At 32.5% G+C, this 21,385-nt stretch overlaps 2 protein-coding genes and 1 long non-coding RNA gene across 7 annotated transcripts; 1 reads left to right on the top strand and 2 right to left on the bottom strand.

Moving 5' to 3' along the window:
- Positions 1-433: 433 nt before the first annotated feature.
- Positions 434-1,346, bottom strand: LOC7488071 (uncharacterized). Its single transcript, XR_002978379.2, has 2 exons — positions 955-1,346; positions 434-848 (listed from the first exon to the last, which is right to left on the bottom strand). It is a non-coding gene; the product is annotated as an uncharacterized LOC7488071 (long non-coding RNA).
- A 2,933-nt stretch (positions 1,347-4,279) lies between these two features.
- Positions 4,280-9,903, bottom strand: LOC7469925 (sucrose-phosphatase 1). 3 transcript variants are annotated; one of them, XM_002322729.4, is made up of 9 exons: positions 9,740-9,902; positions 8,839-8,922; positions 8,457-8,756; positions 8,219-8,320; positions 7,807-8,001; positions 7,416-7,706; positions 6,457-6,643; positions 4,621-4,667; positions 4,280-4,536 (listed from the first exon to the last, which is right to left on the bottom strand). In XM_002322729.4, exons 2-9 carry the CDS (start codon positions 8,899-8,901, stop codon positions 4,444-4,446), a joined length of 1,278 nt encoding a protein of 425 aa, XP_002322765.3. In that variant the 5' UTR covers positions 8,902-8,922; positions 9,740-9,902; the 3' UTR covers positions 4,280-4,443. The 3 variants fall into 3 exon arrangements, with proteins under 3 accessions (XP_002322765.3, XP_052304108.1, XP_024443906.2); XM_052448148.1 differs by lacking the exon at positions 9,740-9,902 and adding an exon at positions 9,649-9,671; XM_024588138.2 differs by lacking the exon at positions 7,807-8,001 and having other exon boundaries at positions 9,740-9,903.
- A 6,019-nt stretch (positions 9,904-15,922) lies between these two features.
- LOC7488070 (prolycopene isomerase, chloroplastic) lies at positions 15,923-21,345 on the top strand. Of its 3 annotated transcripts, none has more exons than XM_024587275.2 (13): positions 15,923-16,694; positions 17,260-17,466; positions 17,556-17,655; positions 18,435-18,517; positions 18,632-18,688; positions 18,761-18,913; positions 19,024-19,102; positions 19,211-19,359; positions 19,446-19,580; positions 19,683-19,796; positions 20,149-20,277; positions 20,522-20,630; positions 20,911-21,345. In XM_024587275.2, exons 1-13 carry the CDS (start codon positions 16,224-16,226, stop codon positions 20,982-20,984), a joined length of 1,860 nt encoding a protein of 619 aa, XP_024443043.1. In that variant the 5' UTR covers positions 15,923-16,223; the 3' UTR covers positions 20,985-21,345. The 3 variants fall into 3 exon arrangements, with proteins under 3 accessions (XP_024443043.1, XP_024443044.1, XP_024443046.1); XM_024587276.2 differs by having other exon boundaries at positions 15,924-16,694; positions 20,167-20,277; XM_024587278.2 differs by having other exon boundaries at positions 16,642-16,698; positions 20,167-20,277.
- The last annotated feature ends 40 nt before the right edge of the window (positions 21,346-21,385 follow it).

Here is a 21,385-nt window from a genome sequence, read left to right as displayed (position 1 = left end):
TTAAAAGCTGAAAGTTGAGACCAGTTTTAAACATTTTCTTCTTCGTGGAAACAACGGTTGAGAACTTTTTCAAAAGAAAAAAGAATCAATGGCATGCTGTGCCTAATCCACCAGATGAATGCTTGTCAATCACAGGATGAACGCCATATGGCAGTAAACTTCTAAGCCTTGTCCCCTGAAACACCCTTATATCGTTGTGAAAACTGAAAAGCCTAACCCATCAAGAAATTCGAGGCACTGAAAAGGAAAAGACAGGAGTTTTGAATCTCCTACTCTCTTTTTTTGAGAATTGAAAATGCTGCTTTAATTAATGCTTACTTGTATCAATGTAATACATAACGGAAAGGTTGTCCCCCTTCATTAATTTCAAGGGCAACCAACTCGATGGAAAAACCGTAAACTTCGACAGAATCTGGTGATTTTAGTCACTAGATTTTCAATTTTGTTTAGGATAATTTGTAGTTATATTTAATTCACATCTCAAGATGTACAGCTTGAAAATCTACCCCTCCTGCAGAGTAGAGAACTCCAGAATCTACAAGATGAAAGAAAAACCAGCTTCCAGGATAATCGAAGCAGTTTTTGAAGACAATAAACAGGTTTACAAATTGTACCCTTTAAGGGATTTATATTTAACGACTGCTTTATACAAGTTTTGCCTATTAAGTGGCATGGCCTCTAACAATTTTGCGCCATCAAACTCTGGTCTAGGACAAAATCCTCCATTTTCAAGACCTCGTTGTCTCCTTTGGTGTGTCTCTTACGGTACTCTTTGTTATTTGATGATGGCTCCAATACATCATCTGCAAATCGCACTCTCTTCCTGTCTTGACATGATCTCCTTGATCCTGTCGGTTTTTTGACAACCCTTTAGTTTTTTGTTTCTCTATTTTATCAGGGTAAAAAAAAAAAACAGAACTTGAAAGGAAAAGGAGAAAAAAGATCACCACATACCCGCTAATTCAAATTCCATCTTCTTCATGAAATCAGAGAGGAGACGTTTGTGGACTTGACGTGCAATGAGAACTACACTTCCTGAAACGGCAAAGGCAGCCATGAAACCAAGCCCCATCGAACCTTGCATTTTTTTTTGGTTTATTTTTCTCCCTTGTGACTCTTTCTATTGGGCTAAAACTTGGTCTCCAACGCTATAAGAAGGAAAATTTCATGATTTTCATAGACAAAGACTTGGAAAAAGCCGAAGGTCTGAAAAGAAGAGAGGGAGACGCGATGATAAACATTGGTAGTCGGGAACGGAAGGATGGATAGTAGTTGGTGACTCGGTGTTATTTATGTGAAAGAGAAGAATGAGTCTGGAATTGGACGGCCAAGGAAAATGACCTTTGCCTGACTATTAAAATAGCACAAGATTGGTGGAGGTTCCCAGAAATTTAATTTAATTAAATTTTTATTTTTTTATATTAAAAATAAATTTTAAAAACTAAAAATATTATTTTAGCACATTTCTAATTAAAAAAACACTTTAAAAAACCATTCTAATCACACTATCAGGCACTCTTGTGCCGAAATTAAACCATTGGATAAATATAATAATAGGTAATTTCGTGAGCATTGTCCATTTATTCAGCGGGGGGAATTTGACACATTCATTTGTGAGGTGTTTCTCCTTGACAACAATAGTGACAAGACATCTTTTTCTTTAATTAGAGTTTGACAGGAAATGTTCAAGGTTTTTACTATATGTTTTTTTTTTTTAAATGGAAGAGGATGGCCTTGAATTCAACACAAATTCCCATAATTTTATTTCTTTAATTAAGTGTTTTTTTTTCTAATATAAAAAAAGAACTAGAATTGTTGACCTCTTGTGTGTAAATATGGTTGGATAATGATTCGTCAACCACTTTTAACTGCCAAAATTTGCAGGCTCACTGCCTTAAAAGTCCAAACCCTCTTCGAATTTGATATCATATGAAGAATTAATCTACTCCCTCTAGGTTTCCAGCTTAGGTTTCATGGCTAAGAATGTGAATGGCACGACATGGAAATTAAATGGGTGTTTGGAAGTGTGGTAATTGTTATTTTTTAAAGTATTTTTTACTCAAAAATGTATTAAGATTATATTTTTTTATTTTAAAAAATTTATTTTTGATATTAATATATCGATCAAAATGATTTAAAAATATAAATAATATATTAATTTGAAGTAAAATAAATAAAAAAAATAAAATATTTTTAAAACATAAAAAAAAAAATTGATAAGATATTTAAGTAGTCGGTTTGGGGAATGAATATTCATTTTCTACAAGACTGAAAACGTCAACTGATAAATAGCATTAAAAATCTGATAGCCCCATGACATGCACATGTCACCACTCTAGCTTCTAGAAGAGTCTGTTTCAACTACATCCATAGCCACTCTATATTGTTGGATAATCATTTTTGATTTGGTTCAATTTTTATTAAAAAATTAATTAAATTAATTTTTTTTTTAAATTGATATCGGTTTAAATCGACTGGTTTCGATTTAGTTCAGTTTTTTTAGGACAAAAACCGGTTTGACTCGGTTTGACTCGGTTTTTTCAGTTTGGGTTCAGTTCTATTGGGTTGAACCGGTCAGTTTTTTTAAAATTTTAATTGGTTTTTTTTCAAGGTTCGGTTTTTTCAATTATTTTTTTTTTCAGTTTTATCGATTTAATCAGTTTTTTTTGTTTTTTTTTCCCACCTTTATTCTCATTATTGTATAATATTTAATTCACCCATGTATACTTATTCATCTCAAAAGTCAAAACAGTACTAAATCATAATTGACCCTTCAAGTATAAAATAAAAAATATATATATCAAGTAGGCACATATTCCTTAACAACTACCTTGTTTTTTTTTTTTGAATTAGGGTTGTATTTTATTTTCTTGATCTCGTTTTTTTCAATATTTATAAACTCTTAAAAATAAATATTGATATATCATTTTTGCCTATTCTAGTTCTAAACAAAAAAAAAACCATGTTTAGTATGTGATTTTCGGTATATGTTTAATATAATAAAAATTAAATAATATTACTACACTATTAAATTTTAATTATAATTTTAAGACAATCATGCAAAGAAAACAAATATATTTGATATTCAATTTGTGCTGATTTTTGGATTCTATATTTGTAGAATAAGTGTTTAATTATGAAATGGTGATAAAATTTATTTTCTTGAATTTTAAATATGATTGAAGGATTGATGTGTCATTTAGACTTTTTTAAAAACTTAAAGGGTCAATTAAAACATGAAAATAGTCACATCATCAGTTTTGTTGACTTAGTCAACGAAAATGAAGAATTTTAAACTTTGATGAAAGTTCAAGGTAATTGATAATGAAAAGCGTGTTAGGTAAAATTTTGAATTTGTCTTCTATTTAAAATTAATTTTTTTTTAGTATTTTTTAATTATTTTTATATGCTAATGTTAAAAATAGATATTATAAAAAAAAATATTATTTTAATATATTTATAAATAAAAATTATTTTGAAACACAATTCACCGTTTGGGAACACGTTGCAAACCGCGTTCCACAAAAATTCAAAAAAATATTTTTGCTAAAAATTAATTTTTTTATATTTTGGATCGTTTGGATGCACTGATCTCAAAAATAATTTTTTAAAAATAAAAAATATATGTTATTTTGATGCATTTTGACAAAAACACTTTAAAAAACAACCGTAACCACACTTCCAAACAATCACTTATATAAGCAAGCAAGAAGTTTATAGGAGAAATTAAAAACACAAATCACAACTTACCCTTAATTATTTCTTTTGACATAATCTAATGACATTAATCAAATCCTTTAAACCAAAAGGATATTCGTAAAATATTTATTAATTCATGTGAATTAATTTATATTCAAATTTTAAATAAAAATTTAGTATGAATAAAGTTTTCATTTACATTACATGCTTTAAGTGATAATGATTTCATATGAAATTTATTACGTCAAGGGTCTTTAGATCAGTGGTAGAGCATTTAGCTGCAGATCAAGAGGACAACGGTTTTAGCTGTTCCTTTTCTTTTATTTTTATTTTTATTTTTTATGATATTTTGCCGTTCTAGGTGGGGAACCATGCCATGGTGGTGACTGGTGTGCATCAGCCATTTCTTCATCACAGGAATTTTGTGCGTGGACGAGCAGTAGAGCATGGTAGGGCGGCTAATTGGATCTTGTTATTGAAGAGGAGCATGCTATTAATCTCCAACACACCCACCTAGTGATTAATAATACTAGAAATAAAACGTTTGATGGTAGTAAAACACTACTAGGGATATTGATCATGCTAAAATGGTGTATTCATTAATCATGTAATAATAAATCACCATAAAGTTGATGTTCATACAGCAATGATCAAAATTCAAATCTGAAAAGTCATCGTTTGATTAGTTTTATTATGATCGAAGACAGTTATGAGCGCCTCTGAGCTTCGAGCTGTAATCAAAATCTAGAACAGCCAGGTTGATTGATCTTTAGCTCCTGATCCTTCCAGCCATGTTTCATGCACATGCATATAAGTTGCCCTGGAAACACCGTCCTTCTAAACCACACAAAAAAAAATGAAATCATGCGATGAAGAAAGTCTTGTTTTAGCAGAAACTCATTGATTGATCTCAAGGCTTACCTTCATGTTTATTATACATGTGATCACACAACCTTGCTGCTCATCACCTGCAGGAATTGACAAATAGTTATGTTAGAAGAAATGAGAAGGTGGCACACAGAACTCCATTCGTGATCGTGAGATCCCTCATATCGAAGCTTTTACTAAGCAGGGCATAAACTAAAATATGCAAGCAGCTAATCTATGTTTATATTTTATTCTTCAAATAAAAGCATAGCTACAAGAAATTAATCGTTTGCAAAACTGATTGCCAGTGCACATTTGCCAACACCAACTCCAAAAACTGTCAGTCCATTGAAAGGGTTGCGTCAGATACTTCACCGTGTGTTAATATGGATTCCACAAGTATATTTCAAGGGGAATGCCAGTGGCAGTGGCAGTCACTTTGACAGCCACTAGAGAACACCACCCCCCCCCAAAAAAAAAAAAAAAATTCAGAAGCCACGAGCCAATAATCAATAAATTTGTTACTGGCAACTAGCTTAACCATTTTTATTTTTACTCTTTTCTTCTGACTGCTGAGACATAACTGTTGGCTATTAAATTGACATTCCCCCAAATCTGCTAAGATGCATCAAGCTTCACAAGAGAAACTTAAGATCATATTGTGATGTTGAGCTCAAAACTGAAATCACAATGAAGATTGACCATTCAAATAGATCCAGCAAAGAGTCTCCACATGGGTAATCAAGAAAGCAAGAACTACAACTTAACTTTTCTGATTTTAAAGCTGAAGAAGTAAAGGATGCTTATTAAATAGTGGGCTACATATTTGGATGAAGACCAGGTTGCTAGCAAACTGAAAGGGGAAGAAAAATAAAAAAGTGAGGGATAGGGGATGGCTAGTTGAAACGGACAGAGAGTGTCGGTCCTTTTCAATTTTCTTATTTTACTTTCTGGAAAAAATCAAGTACCAACTTTATTGTTTTAGAATAAGAAGGTGATGGTTGTTCAACTGGTGGTGCCAAATATCCTTTTCTGTTCTTTTGCAACGTGGACTCTTACATTGAGCAATGGTTCCTTGCATCTGTCACAATTACTGCAGCTAGTATTCCCCATGTTTCAAAAATCAAGCTAGTCTATGTGCACGAGATTATCCATTACTGTGGAGGGTCTAGCAACCACACCTTTATCCTGTCCAAGTATTGGACAGGCTATTTCAAGGAGAAATTGAAAGATCTGGGAGATAAAGCTCTACAAATAGAAAAACAAATGAGGAAATTGTTGAGCCATGTAATCATAGAAAGGAAAGAGCGAAACAATGTGTAGATATGCATAGTGAACCAGAAATAGCTGAAATTTCTCAGATGTTATTACTGTCCATAGCAGATATGATTATTGCTGTGGGCATGGTTTCTTTTCTACCAGATGGAATGTTCACTCTGGTCACAGATTTTGGCAACATAAAGCATCCATAGGATTCTAACTACCTAGTTAGAATAAAGCATATCAGTAGCTTTAGATGTGTTTGTCACTCGCCTACGAAGAGGTCAAGTTCTAAAGGCTCGTCCTGTTTACAGCACCCATGTGAAGGCATGTGCTGGTCTAACAAAAAAAAAAAAAAAAGAAACCAGTTGCAAAGAGATCCCTGATCAGTTCAAGGTCATTCGGTAAACCAATTACAGCAGAAGTATGGGTTGAAACTTAAAAACCATGTAATGGGACAAAGCAGAAGAAATTTAAATAGATGAGGTCAAAGAAAAGAGGAAAGTGCACTGCTGTCTCACTGGCATAGAAATATGTCATAAAATGTACGAGAGAGAGAGAGAGAGAGAGGACATCTTATCATCAGTTTTATTGTTAATGCAATCATTAACACTAGGAAGTCGGTCTTACCAGATAATTCCCACTTGTTGAACTTTACCAGCCATGTATCCAGGCCAGTCTGTGTAGATAGTACCCGATCCACCCATACCCGAAATTGTTGGCCCTGTTTGTCACCATAGTAGTTCCTCATTCCAGTTATAGCACCACAAAGAGGAAGTTCAGCACCAGATGGATGGACAAGAATACCAGATGCATCCTGCCAAGAAAAGGAAAACTTATATCATGCTAATGGAAGACAGGGAATCTGGAAAAGCAAAATATATGTATATAAAAAACTGGTTGGTGCATTCATGGACGCAAGCAAATAAGATGATAGTGGATATATTAGACTTTATCAGATGTAAATGACTTATGAACTGTTTCAGCTCTGCTCTTTTTGAAAAATTCACCTACTAAGAGACAACATTCAGGTGACCCAACTAATATGGATACTAATTTATCACATATGCTTTATAGCTCTTTATATTTTTACATAATCCACTCCAGGGCATTGACTCCAGAGGTAAGCGGGTGCATTGGTACTGTCAATGTGAAGCTCTGTTCCAGTTTTTAACCAATTCAAATTCAACCCTTCAGATTGTGTAGCAGAACAGATTAAAAACTGTATCAGCCACAAGGCTATTGGTCGAGAAAAGGTATAAAAAATTCATAATCAATCACAATGAGACAGACCTTCCATTTATAACAGATTAACAGTCTTAGCGATGTATTTACCCAACTGAAAAAAGCAAGAGAACCAAACAAAAAAAAGTCACCTGGACAATTTAATGCTTAGCTGGAACATTATCATCCTCAAAGAATGTGAAATACAGAAGAACATAGTTTATTGTCTATACCAATGGAAAAGGGTAGACATGGTTGTTTCTTGCTTCTATAAATACTCCACAAGGAAAAGGAAAGAAACTAAGATCAGGGAGTCCTCTAGAGAAACATGTAGAATCGAAAGAAAAGGAGGATAGTAAACATACACAATCAGCTTTCACGCTTGCCAAATATATCTCACAGTTCTCAACCTCTGCACGCCTCCATCTTTCATAGAACAAGAAAAACTTCACTATTTCGCTACTGGCACTGACATTTTCCAACTCAGAGTCTGAAAAGTTGGTTATATCTCTTGGAGAAGTATTGGGACCAAGGTTAAAATGACCAATGGCTTGTATGATGCCAGCCGCACACCTCTCAGTCGCATGAATTATTTTTGGATTGCCTTTAGCATTTTCAGCATGCCACTGCAACAACTCTTCTTGTGCATTGCTAACCTAGACAGATAAACAATGAATAAATAGTTAACAAATAAACGACTTAAGAAAGCAATCTCAATTTCCCAATGAAGTGCTCTGGCGGGCTGTAAATACCCACCATCACTCCATGTACATCTGGAATGCTGAACAGCTCAGCATCATTTCCAGAATCACCACAAACAAGAGTATTGGTAGGTAGTTTTCCCTCAGCCTTAAATTTCTTATGTAAGTATGCAAGAGCTTGCCCTTTGCCAGCACCTTGGGGTAGTATATCCAAGTCCATTCCACCACTATAAATAATTTTGACATCCAACTATAAAAAGAAAAAAAGAAGGAAGAAGAGAAGAGATTTGAAAATTAAGTTAGATAAGGTAGCACCTGCTGAACTGTACTAAAAAGAACACAAAATTAAGGGGAAGGAAAAAGATACGAAACCACCATAATGATGTTTCAAAAAAGCATTGCATGTACTAAGGCAAAGACAAATGATATTCAAGTGCAACTCATTCCTAAACAAACTTGAAACTCACCCCGCGTTTTGCAAATATCTCTGAGAGGGCCTTTGTCACGTCCTGAGCCTTGTCTTTATCAACATAAAAGCTGACCTTGTGAGGCCGTTGCTCAGTTTCTGACTGCATTACCCCATAGATTTCATTTATTCAGAGATTTCAAGTAGCCAAACTGTTTTCTTCAATGTACCAAACTATATGCTCATTTTCAAAGCAACACACAATCATAGAATCAAATGGCATAAGTTTTTAACCATACCTGAAGAGTAAGTTCTGAAAACTTGCTCGTTTCCTCGGTGACTGTGTTCCTATCCCATTTCTGATTCAAAACTTCCACCCAACCATCATCAGGCACCATAGAGGTGCCATACGTGATCTCAGTCCCCACGGACATTATGGTTATATCAGGTGTTAACATGGGTTTCTCTTTTCTCAACTGCTTGTAAAGCGTACGTGATCTTCCAGTGGAGAAAACTAGCAGAGAATCATGACGATAACAGGCCTCCCATAATGCATTGAACCTAAGAAGAGACATGTTCTCCGGATCATGATGATCGACCTGCAACAAGAGCATATTGTAATTACCGCAGCCACAAGAATATAAATGAAACAAGCAGAAACCAAACAATTATGAGACGCACCATTGTATGATCAAGATCAGAAACTATCATGAGGCGAGCAGGAGCATTGAGCCTCTTCATCATTTCTTATTCGAAACCTCAACCCTATACAAAAAATGAATCAATTTTAACTACAGCAACAAGCATCAATAACAATTCTTCACTGTCAACTCAAGCCTTAGGTATTATATCCAAGAAAAAATCTTAACTTGGTATTATGCAAAGGTAATGATCTTCTAAGAGAATCACTAATGTTTGTTATTGAAGGTACTGTAAGAATACTAAAATTTCGTAATTTCGGCTATCCATAAGATTTGCACGAGTACTAGCATAGCAACTAGTTAAAATTTGTTTCTTAGGCAATGATTTTAAGGATAGAATGGATACATAATATTGAAAATTAAAAATTAAAAGAGAGAGAGAGAGAGAGAGTCACTGTAAACGAACTGATAAATCCCAAAAAAAATAATAATTAAAAAGCATAAGACAGCGAATGAATAAAATAGCAGAAATTAGGATCAAAGAAATACTAATCAATAATAGGAACAATAAACATTTCCATTACCAAAGGTCCCTAATATGACTGAAAGAAATAAAATTCTATTTCTGATAAAAAAAAAACCCACATCAGTAGAAACTGAAAATAAAAGTCCCATCTTCCATAACTTCACCTCGTTTTTTTCCCTTCAGCGCACTTTCTAAGCAACCTATCCAAACTAAATATACACAAAATGGAAGAGCAAAGAGAACCCAGAAAAGAGAATCTGAAAAATCTAAAAGAAACATAAGCAAATAAATGAAAAGACAAGAGCTTTAGAATATGATCATTACTAGTACTAATACAAAATTGCAGTGACTGTTATTATGGAACTGAATCAAAGAAACCTGAATGAAATGGCAGGAAAAGATTATAAAATGGTACCCTTTTCTTAATATTTTGCGCAGCTGCTGCTGCTGTGATGTGATGATCTCGTATTGGATCCAAATTCGTTGGCGCTTCGTTTGTGAAGTGAAAGATTAATAATCCTACAAAAGTGGAGAAAGAAAGAGAATGAAACTAACTACACAAAAAAATTTCATTAAAAATGTTTTTTGGACACTTGTGCAAACAAGAGAACGCCACATGGATTAGTGGGGGCCAGTGATCCCAATGGGAGGCTGGTGATCTTGTACGTGTGGTCGAATAATATATAAGAAAAAAAACTAGAAAAAAATTAGTAAGAAGGAAAAACACGTAAAGTAATGGATAATAATAGGTTTGAAATTTTAGTAACGGTTGGTTTTAAAATAAAAATTATTTTTATTTTTAATATTAATTCATCAAAATAATTTAAAAATAAAAAAAATAATTCAAAATTCAAAATCTTATAAAATAATTTTACCACCGCAAAAAAAAACCGTAATATAGCGATTATAAAAAATCAAGTTTATCATATATTTGGTATGCAAATTTATTTATTTATTTATTTATTTTTAAGTATTATAATTTTCTATTTTTGTTATTTGAGTGTTATAACTAAGTATTTTTAATAGGTTCCATCAAACACATGCCGACATGTTCTTTAAATTTCTATGTTATTTTGCTGACGTGTAAAACCAAGTGTACATCAAATTTTCATTTTATTTCTAATTAAGTTCTTTCGCTTTTTTATATAGTACATTAACTTTTATATTTTTGCTATTTGAGTGTTTATATTTTCAGGAATTTATCATTTGATTGCTTTTAATTTTAAAAGCTAATAAATATCCACTTCTCATTTTTATGTAGGTCAAGTTTGTCTGTGTTAAATAAACTTAAAAAAATAAAACAATAAATAAATAATAATTTATTAAAAAATCTTTATTTTCTTACCTAGTCAATTATGATCCACATAATTTTTTTGAGGCCTTTTATTCTTTCTTTTTTGTGTGTGTTTTATTTTCTTACCTATTTATTACTATTTTGTTGTTTTAATTTTCAATTTTATTTAATTTTAGTCAAATATAGCCTACATTAAACATTTACTGGCTTTTAAAAGTAGAGGCACTAAATTGACAGAGTTTTAAAATTGTAGACCTTAAATAGTAAAAAAGTAATTCATACATAGAAATATATAGAAAGAAAAAGAAAAGATACTTAATTAGAAATAAAGTGAGAATGTTCATACATACTTTCTATACACATCAATATGCAAATGTACCAAGTACCCTTATAACTTCTACATCTTTTTCTTCCTGGTACCACCATTTTTGCTTCTTCTTTTTCCCCAATCATACTCCTTTTTTTCACATTTAGATCCTTTTATTTAGTTTCAAATCCATGATAATAAACTAAATAAATTAAATGAAAATTGAATAACAACCATCAACAACTACCAATACAATAACAACAACAATAAAACATCATCCACGACATCAACAATAGCCACAAGAAACGACATAAGCAACAGCAACAACCATAACCTTCAAATCATGAGCGCACCACCAGCAACACAATCATTTAGTGACTAATATTTTTTTTAATTTTTCAAATCTAGACTCTAATTTCAGTCTAAAAAGGCATTAAGAATTAAACACACAAACAGAGAGAGAAAGAACAATCTATTCTGTTTCCATCTCGCAATATTAGAAGAAAAGATTGGAAGATTAGGGACACAATTGAAACTTTGAAAGGTTAAATTAGCACAATCAAGGGCTTAATTGAAAGAAATTTGAAATATGAAGTTCAATTTAGAACCACTTTGAAGAAACTCAAAACTAAGAACCACTTTGTAAAAAGCGATGGAATTTAAAAGTCCAATTGAAGAAGGCTAAGGAAGAAATTACAAAGATTTGTAAAGATTATGTCCAATTGATGACATAATTAGAAAGTTTCAGAGTTTAAGGATCAAATTAAAAATAAACCATTTAGGCAAAAATCCTAATTGCATTAGGGATGACAAGTCATTTAATTTCTAAGATGAAACCCTGAATGATATGTTATTCAGGTATTATTCATTGTTTTTTTTCCATTAAAACAAAAGAGAAAAGATGTTCAGGTATCCATTTTTTTCTCTCTAATTGCTTCTTCACCTCTTCATATCACACAAATCTTATACCAACTTACAACCTGTATATGTATTTCATTCTAAGCCAAAATCACAGCTTTTAATATTGCACTAAAAACACCTGCAAATTCTCTCTAAAAAATATCGTCCATTAATGTTCTGTTTGCAAAAACAACCTTGTGTTTTTCCTTTTCAAGTTGCGGAGCAGGATAAGCTTTTGTCTTAGCAACGGTGCAGCCTCTCTTGAAGCCGAACGCAGCAGTGCAGCTTACTCCAGCAGCAGTCCAGCAACGAACACAGCACAACACAGCTCCATAGATCAATCAGTAGCTTTCTAGTAGACGAGAATCACAGCACCAGTAGCAGCAGAGTCTTCAACACCAGGAGGAGTTTTCGGTTTCCTTGTTCCTGCCGATCGAGAACTCCAGAACTAACATCCATCAAACAGCAGCGCCCAACACTTCCTCTCCCCTGCACCAACGTTGTGGACGGGAGCTACATCAGCAAGTTTCAGCAACTTTACTTCTCTATTTTTTCATTGAAATAGCTTTATCTAAAGGTGTAATTTTATGTGGTTCATTCTCATCTTTCTGTTTTTTTTCTTCCCTTTACGATCTCTTTGAATGTGATAGATACATGGCCATGAGACTTCTTAGTTGAGGGAGAAACCAGTAGTTGGTTTTGTTTCCACAACTCCGGTTTTGACATGGTAATGCGTCTTTGGTGTCTTTACAAAACAGGGTTTATGCAAAGTGTTGAGGAACATGGGGATGATGTGGTTCTGATCTTCCAAAAGCAAAAAAAGGACATTTGTTTTGTTGTTCATGGGTCGGGCCTTCTTAGCTTTTAAATAGAAATTTGATTATGCTTTTTTTTTTTTTTTTTGAAGTCCATTTGTTTTTACATCCAATTCGTGTGGGCTGGTAGAAATGCTTGGATCTTTAATTGGGTTTGGAATTGAAATATCATTGGGGCCTCATGAATGCTTTATAAGAGTTTGGATTTTTAAATGCCTTTTGGGCCGGAGGCCCAGTCCTTCTGGATGGGCCAAACCTTTTTAAGTTTAAGATCATGTTTGGCAAAGCCAAAATTTGTCAAAAAAAAGACGTATGTTTTGGTCATTAAGGTTTATTTAACAAACATATCCTAAGAAAAGTTTCAAGCCTTGTATGTATTTTTAGTGTTTTTTCCAAACATGATCTTAGTCTAATTTTAATAAATTTTCAAAGTTTTGAAAATTGTTTTGCAATTAATTTTGAGTTTCCTAAATTTTTTTAACTTTTCATATTTAATATTCGGAATTATAACCTACACACAGAGTACTTTTTTAATATTAAATAAATTAATTTCCTTTCACAAAAACAACAAAAATCTTTCATTAAAAAATAAAAAATTTATTTTAAATTGCATATAACCAAGTTTCTAAAAAATAAATCATATTTGCATAATTTAGCATATTACAAAATCACAAAAATAGTTTTTTTTTTCATGCATATTAGATTTAATATCTAGTTTATTAAAGCCTTTGAAACTTAGCCTACATTTCAAAAATACTAAAAAATTATTTTGTTTCTTTCTATACTTTGTAGTTATCACCTTATAGATTAGAATTATTATTACGAATAAAGAGAAATTAGCAGACTGTATAACTACAAAATCAAATTTAAAGTACATGCTTATGTCAAAATTAAGGAATAAATAAAACTTCATGCTTTACTCGTGTAATTCACGCTAAAATTAAAACTAATGACATAAAAATTGCTTGCCGACTAAATTCTTAATTCAAGCAAATTCAAATATATTGTATGTAGAATTATCAAATTATGTACTTAATTCATAATTTTGTGGGTGTATATTATCAAGATAATTTGATATTCTATCCTAAACCTTACAATAAAATATCAAATTATATACTTAATTTATAATTCATGCGGGTATGTTGTAAAAATAATTTGGTATTCTATTGTAATCAATTATATAAATACAATGAAAACCTCTTACGGGGGTATAATTAATTACAATTAATGTCTATAATTCTTTATATGATCCTAGCATAGCATAATATATAATTTCATTTAATTAAAGATATTGTGACTAATCCCTAATTAATTAAAATTATATAGATCATTGGACATTAAGTTAAGACATAACTTTATATAACATAAAATAACAAATAACAATCTATTTTTTTTTATTCATAAAAGAAGCACCAAAAAAACAATATAAAGCCATAAAAATAAACCATGTAAAAAATCAAAGTGACACCCACACGAATTAAAATTATATTGCCCCAAAAAAAATCAAATGGTTAGTCCAAATTTTAAATGATTAAGAATTAGTTTTTTTAATGATTTATAATCATACAAAACATCAAAATAACTCATAAAAGAAAAACCCATATTTGTTTATTTTTTGCACAAATAAAATTCAATTTATTCTTACTACTTGGCATGTTCATGGCAATTATTTCCTTTGCTACTAGGTATTACATTCATGGCAATTATTGAAACTCATTCCACTGTAAACTAAGCTTTCAACCCATAAATAAAATTAAGTTAATCATTAATTTAATTTGGAAATCAAGGTTGTTCCTAAAATTCTTAGGGCAGATAAAATATGGCGGAATAAAAATAAATTGACTACTAAAAAATTCCATGACAAATATAAATAAGAAGATTAATTAATTTATTCGAGCACAAAAATGTTTAGATAGATATATCAACATAGATATCAAGGTAGATGTATTATTACAGTCTTTGATATCAATTGTTAGACTTGATAAATCTAAACATGTTTCTAAAATAATTTGCATTTAGATCTTATGTATAAAAATAAATAGATCAAAATATACCTCCTGCCATCAATGAAAAATACTCACGGAATTTTTTTAAAGGTTTTGGTATTTCTAAGCTCTGACACACTCAAATTTAATAGTATGTTTCTGTAAGTAAAAATATATATCTTAGTTTGTAAGCTATCAAAATCATGTATTTATATAATAAGTGTCTCATTAAACTCTTCATTGACATATAACTTTGTTGTGATTTAATATAAGAATTAATTTATTGAATCAAATTAAAGTAATTAAAGAAATTGGATCTCACATTAACTCATATTAGTAAAACATAACTTTATCAACAGTAACTATATATAAGAAAAAGCTCATATCTTCAGGTTGATTTAAATAAAAATTGGGGTTTAATTGCCATCAATATGTTAGTCTTCCTGGTGCCTAGTTTTTTGAAGTAAATAATCTCAAACAGTAAATGAGTTTCACTTCTCGTTTATTTGTTTTTCAAAAATAATATAATGCAATGATTTTAAAATTGTAAAAATCATATCTTAACGGTTGGAGATTTTTTTTTAATCTTATTTTTAATTTTCTAAATTTTATTGATATTTGTTCTAATTACTTTTGGTTTATATATATATATATATATAAAAGCACATAGCACATAAATGCTATATTCTTTTATGAGGAAAGTAGATTAATAAGAAAAGAAGGAATCACAACAACAAATTATTTTATTTCTATCTCATTTAAATTCTTACTTTTCTTAAAATAAATATTGATATATTACTAAATAAAAAAATCAAATAGCTCCTGCAACAAAGGATTAAATATTTTAATCTATTGGCTTTTCAATTTAATCTCTTGTTAGAGTAAACAATTCTTTTTAATATTTATTTCCAACTATAATTTTTTATTTATTCAATTAAAAACAAGCATGACCTTCTCATTTAGCAATTTTAAAAAAAATCTAAAAAACCATTAAAAATATCCACAAACTTTTTTAATTTTTGTCTACATAGCTATCATGTTCTAGTTTAAATTCAATATATATATATATATATATATATATATATATATATATATATATATCATGTATTAATATTAAAAATAATTATTTAAAAAAAATATTATTTTAATTTATTTTTAAATAAAAATACTTTAAAAAACAAAAATACCAAAATATTTATTCTAGTAACACCACCACTACTCGACAAAATCCCAACGGCCAATGAAATCCAAGCACCACACATCCTCCAACCGTTAACTTAAAATAACACAGAACCATTTGAACATCGATTGTCCTTGTCTAGTCTCAGAAGACGAAAGAATCATGGACAGGAATCCTTAACCAATATTTCCAAATACAGCAACATCACCTAACTGTTAGCCCCCTTCTTTTTCCTCCTCATAAAGAGCCCCAAAAGAGTTTCTTTCTCATTCACTCTCCACCCATTTACTAAATCAAAACAGCTACTATTATTTCTTCGACACCCCATAAATCAAAACAAGAAAAGATTCTATCTTTTTAATCTTTGGACACCCAAAGAACGTTGGATTTTAGTTATAGTTAATAGCTATTTATTAACATGAGTTTAGGATTCAAGAATTCCCTATTTTTTGGCCAGTTCAATACTGTCCAGTTAGGAAGTTCCAAATCCAGAAGCCAAAAACATAGGATTCTGTCTATAGAACCTGTCCGAACCTCAGTTCTCGATGGTTATATTGTACCCAGAAACATAAAAGGCAAAATTGACAATCTTGGTAAAGTAAAGTTGAATAAGGACTTTGTTTTGAGGTCAAAGTCAGTGTTGACTGTGGATAAAGAGGTGGATGTTGATGGAAATGGAGGGTTGGGCAGAGAGAGGAGCAATTACGATGCAATTGTTATTGGGTCTGGTATCGGTGGGTTGGTTGCTGCTACACAGTTGGCAGTGAAGGGAGCTAAAGTTTTGGTCTTGGAGAAGTATGTGATTCCTGGTGGGAGTTCTGGGTATTATGAGAGGGATGGATATACTTTTGATGTTGGCTCTTCTGTTATGTTTGGTTTCAGTGATAAGGTCAGTTGATATTGTTTAGTTCTTCTCTTTTGTTATTTGTTATGTGTGCAGTGTTTTTTTATTTATTTGTTTGTTAATGAATTGATTTTTTTTTATGAAAAAATCGATTTTACTGATCGAGTTTAAAGAAGATTGTAATGCAGTTTGGTCTGATGTTGAAAATTCTATTTGTGTTTGGTAGCACTTGGATGGTTTTTGGGAGAAATGAGAAATTAAGTAATCTGTACAAGAATTCCATTCAATCACCAATGAGCAAATTTTCACGGAGAGCAGATAGTGAAAAAAATTATCAGACACAATTTTCTCTTTGATGAATTGTTAGATACAAATTTTTTGGAATAGGTTTAAGTAGATTTTGCCAAGTTTATAGGTTTTTTGCTTAAGTTTATTAGACTATAAGTTAGGAATTTGAACTCAATCCGTTTAGAACTCCTAATCTTAAAGTTTTTTTATTGTTTATTTGTCCTTATTTTGCTAACTGAGCTATCTCTTTCTTACTTCTATTTTCAACGTGCTTTGGTCAATCACAAAAGTCTTACGGATTATGTGCCTCAAATTTGCGCAGGGCAACCTAAATTTGATAACACAGGCATTGGCAGCAGTTGGCTGTGAAATGGAGGTGATTCCTGACCCAACTACTGTCCATTTTCATCTACCCAATGACCTTTCTGTTCAAGTTCACAGAGAGTACATCGACTTCATCTCAGAACTTGCTGCTAAATTTCCCCATGAAAAGGATGGGATCCTTAAATTCTACGGTGAATGCTGGAAGGTACATAGATTGAGGTGAATGCTTACCTATCATCATTTTGCTTCTACTAGTTGATCATTACTTACACCAGCATTTATTTTATCGGGTAGATATTCAATGCCTTGAACTCTCTGGAACTGAAGTCACTTGAGGAGCCAATCTACCTGTTTGGACAATTTTTTCAGAAACCTCTTGAATGCTTGACACTGGGTATTTTTTCTTTCCTTCACTCTCAAATTTATAATTGATTTGAATGTGAGTTTGTTACATTCTCAATAGGTTTGCATCAATAGATGCTGTTTATGGCTGTTTACTTGCTCCAATCAGGATATCTTTTGTGCATCATTTGATTAAGGAAAACTGTTGCAGATTTTTGCTATCAGGTGTTAATGGAATTGTAAAATTATTTTTGAAAGTGAAGACGATGTAATTACATCTTTTAAGTTCCATAAGATTTTGTAATTAACAAAACTTCTCTTGATGTTCAAAGCTATTGCTGCAATAGCTTAAAATAAAGTACTGCTGTCTCCTCCACATAAGATTTTGGGGAACTCTCAATTACTTGACAACTGCAGCGCTACTTACATTACTTTTAGATTGACTTCTTAAAAGACAACGTGCTGGCCCCAAAAGATTTTGGAGCATTCTTTGATATCATATCGAGAAAATGATTTGATTCACTTAAACCTGTTACAAATGTTTATCATGATCTTCTGGTTAGTTCTGAGGATGGGGCTTAGGACTGTCAATATTGAAAGTCACAGCACTTCTGGTCCTTGTGTTCTCTTTGCCATATCGTTCATTAAGTCCCTTTTGTCATACATGTTTTTCCTCTTCGTAGAGAACTAGAGCAATGAGACAAATTCTTATTTTCTTAACCTTTTTTTTTCCTGTTCTTTTTACTATCATGACTTTTTTTATGCATTTAAACAAAAACTAATTAGTTCCTTCTTTTGAAATCTCTAATGTGACACTTCTATTCTGTGTAGCTTATTATCTACCTCAAAATGCTGGAGATATTGCTCGAAAGTACATAAAGGATCCTCAGTTATTGTCTTTCATTGATGCAGAGGTGCAATACTGAAACTTCAAATCCTTGATAAAATTCTTTTGATTTTATCAGCTTTGGGTATCTACAGAGAGTCTTACAATATCAAAAGATGTTCTGTCTGTTGTTTTTCTGCAGTGTTTCATAGTGAGCACAGTCAATGCTTTGCAGACTCCAATGATCAATGCGGCCATGGTGAGCAATTTAAATAACTTTTAACCCCTCTTATGCATGTTCTTATCCTTTTTTTTTTCCTTTTGGCACCAGGTTCTATGTGATAGGCATTTTGGAGGGATCAATTACCCTGTTGGTGGGGTTGGTGGAATTGCGAAGTCCTTATCAAAAGGTCTGGTTGATCAGGGCAGTGAAATACTTTACAGGGCAAATGTGACCAACATCATTCTTGAGCATGGAAAGGCTGTGAGTTTGACCTAGTGGATAAATGATGCTAGTGTTGGAATCCTTGATTTTATACAAGAAAAAAAAAAATTGTTTTTGTTATTTATGTTAGTTTCAGATGAATTTGGTAGGTAGGAGTAAGGCTTTCAGATGGAAGGGAGTTCTTTGGAAAAACCATAATCTCAAATGCTACTAGATGGGATACCTTCGGTTAGTTTTGGAAGATTCTGTCATTTTAATTTATCTGATCGTACCATAACCTTTAGCTGCTTTCGCTACACCGGGCTTTTAGTTACTATGAAGCAAAATGTGTCGCAGGGAAGTTGTTAAAAGGAGAAACCCTTCCAAAAGAAGAAGAAAATTTCCAAAAAGTTTATGTTAAGGCTCCATCTTTTCTTTCCATTCATATGGGTGTTAAAGCCGAGGTTCTACCACCAGATACAGATTGCCACCACTTTGTGCTTGAGGTATTCATTTGCTCACAAACTGAGACCATTTATCTGGAATTGTGAACTTGATACGTTTAACTTTAATTCTTTCATTTATGTCGTAGGATGACTGGGCAAGATTAGAGGAGCCTTATGGAAGCATATTTCTAAGCATTCCAACTATTCTTGATTCGTCATTGGCTCCGGAAGGCCATCATATACTTCACATATTTACAACATCTTCCATTGAAGACTGGGAGGTTCAATACCGTAACTTTTAAGTGAATAGTATTACTTAAATGTCTTATATCCCTCCCTCCCTCTGTCAGCTAATTTCCTAATTGCTGGATTAAACTGTTTAGGGACTCTCGACAAAGGACTATGAGGCCAAGAAGAAGGTTGCGGCTGATGAGATTATAAGCAGATTGGAGAAGAAACTTTTTCCAGGGATCAGATCATCAATTGCTTTCATGGAGGTATATATCACATTATTATGCAAGTACATATACATTGAAGAATGTAAAGAAGAGAAATTGTGTCAGGTGATGGCCGATGAGAAGGAGATGATCATGCCTTATGGACACAAGCCCTGAATGATACAAATAAATTCATTAACCAACATCAAGTGATTGATCCTTTGAGAGGCTTAGAAACGAATTTCTTTACATTTGAATAAGACATCCCTCCTATCCATTTTTTACTTTAATAACTGCATGCTTTATTTGGTGGGAGCTCATTCAAATTTCTTATGCTCCAAGTGTCAGTGAAAGGAATACCATGCTTATCTTCGACTCTTTAGTCTTTGAAATCTGATTTGGCCTTTAAAAGTACATGGAATCCTGGCAGGTGGGTTCACCCAAGACACACAGGCGGTACCTGGCTCGTGATAAGGGTACTTATGGACCCATGCCACGCAGAACTCCTAAAGGTTTATTGGGAATGCCATTCAATACGACAGTAAGTCCAATCATGACCTGTCATGAATGTCAGAGTAATTGTTGGTTTTGAAATCATTTAAGTAAGAAATACTCTTTAGGCTATTAGGCTCTTCCCTTCACCAATGGCGCTTCACTTTCTTACTTGACTTCTCTGGTCCTCTCCCTCCGAAAGTGAAGTGCCATTAACACTGGATGGAGCGTTAATAGCCCCTTCCTCTCAAGTCTGTCAATTGGGTTGGGTCATGACATGATGAAACTTGCAGGCTGTAGATGGTCTTTACTGTGTTGGCGATAGCTGCTTTCCAGGACAGGGCGTGATAGCTGTAGCTTTTTCAGGAGTAATGTGTGCTCATCGAGTAGCTGCTGATATTGGTAAGCTAGAAACCTTTTTCTCATTCTAAATCGATTTTGATATTGACTTAAGTAGTCAGCTAACCATCTGCAAGAGCATGGTTAGGTCATAGTAGAAATTATAGATATGTATTTTCTCCTTTGAGGATATAATGAATACCAACCCCATTAAACCTTCAAGCCTTCAATATATTCAAATACTATCCTACCTCTAGGTGCTAGGACAAAAAGTAATCGGCTTGTCAACTTTACTAGCCTCTTACATTCTTTTAAATGACTAGATTTTTTAATTTTATCACAGGCATTGAGAAAAAGTCTCCTGTACTGGATGCTGCTCTCCTTCGGCTTCTTGGCTGGTTAAGGACCTTGGCATGAGAACAGGGAAAAGAATAGCGTTACCCACATCATGACATTTGTACCCGTAAAAACACAGGTCAATAATCAATTACTGAGTGGAAATAACCTATAAGAGGTTAAAGCTAAGTAAAATTGCCAACAAGCTTGTCACAAAGCTTGTTGGTCGAATCACCGCAGGTAATTCTCGTTCCTTAGGCTGGATCAATCTTACAGAGCTGTTGAGGGATGAATATGTAAGATTTTTGCTCTTCGTTTTTCCCTCTCAATTTGGTGTCTGATTAGAAATTACTGGTGGGTCTATCTGTGTATTTGGCTGTTACTGCTGGCAATTTTCTTTTGAGGAATACAGTAATAAAGTTCCATCAAATCATATGCCTTACCATGTTTTTCATTCACAGACTTTTAGAATTTACTAATTT

Source organism: Populus trichocarpa, chromosome 16 (genome assembly GCF_000002775.5).
Source record: "Populus trichocarpa isolate Nisqually-1 chromosome 16, P.trichocarpa_v4.1, whole genome shotgun sequence".
Lineage (NCBI taxonomy): Eukaryota > Viridiplantae > Streptophyta > Magnoliopsida > Malpighiales > Salicaceae > Populus > Populus trichocarpa.
This window is presented reverse-complemented; position numbering and strand designations above follow the sequence as displayed.

What these genes read in the sequence shown, in the direction of transcription:
- LOC7469925 (XM_002322729.4), bottom strand. Translation starts at nt 8,901, where the DNA reads ATGATGAAGAGGCTCAATGCTCCTGCTCGCCTCATGATAGTTTCTGAT. An exon ending in TTTCAGAACTTACTCTTCAG is followed by an intron (nt 8,321 to 8,456) that starts GTATGGTTAAAA and finishes GGGGTAATGCAG; the next exon opens with TCAGAAACTGAGCAACGGCC. An exon ending in CATGTATAATAAACATGAAG is followed by an intron (nt 4,537 to 4,620) that starts GTAAGCCTTGAG and finishes TGTGTGGTTTAG; the next exon opens with AAGGACGGTGTTTCCAGGGC.
- LOC7488070 (XM_024587275.2), top strand. Translation starts at nt 16,224, where the DNA reads ATGAGTTTAGGATTCAAGAATTCCCTATTTTTTGGCCAGTTCAATACT. An exon ending in TTCTTGAGCATGGAAAGGCT is followed by an intron (nt 18,914 to 19,023) that starts GTGAGTTTGACC and finishes TGAATTTGGTAG; the next exon opens with GTAGGAGTAAGGCTTTCAGA. An exon ending in GAATGCCATTCAATACGACA is followed by an intron (nt 20,278 to 20,521) that starts GTAAGTCCAATC and finishes TGAAACTTGCAG; the next exon opens with GCTGTAGATGGTCTTTACTG.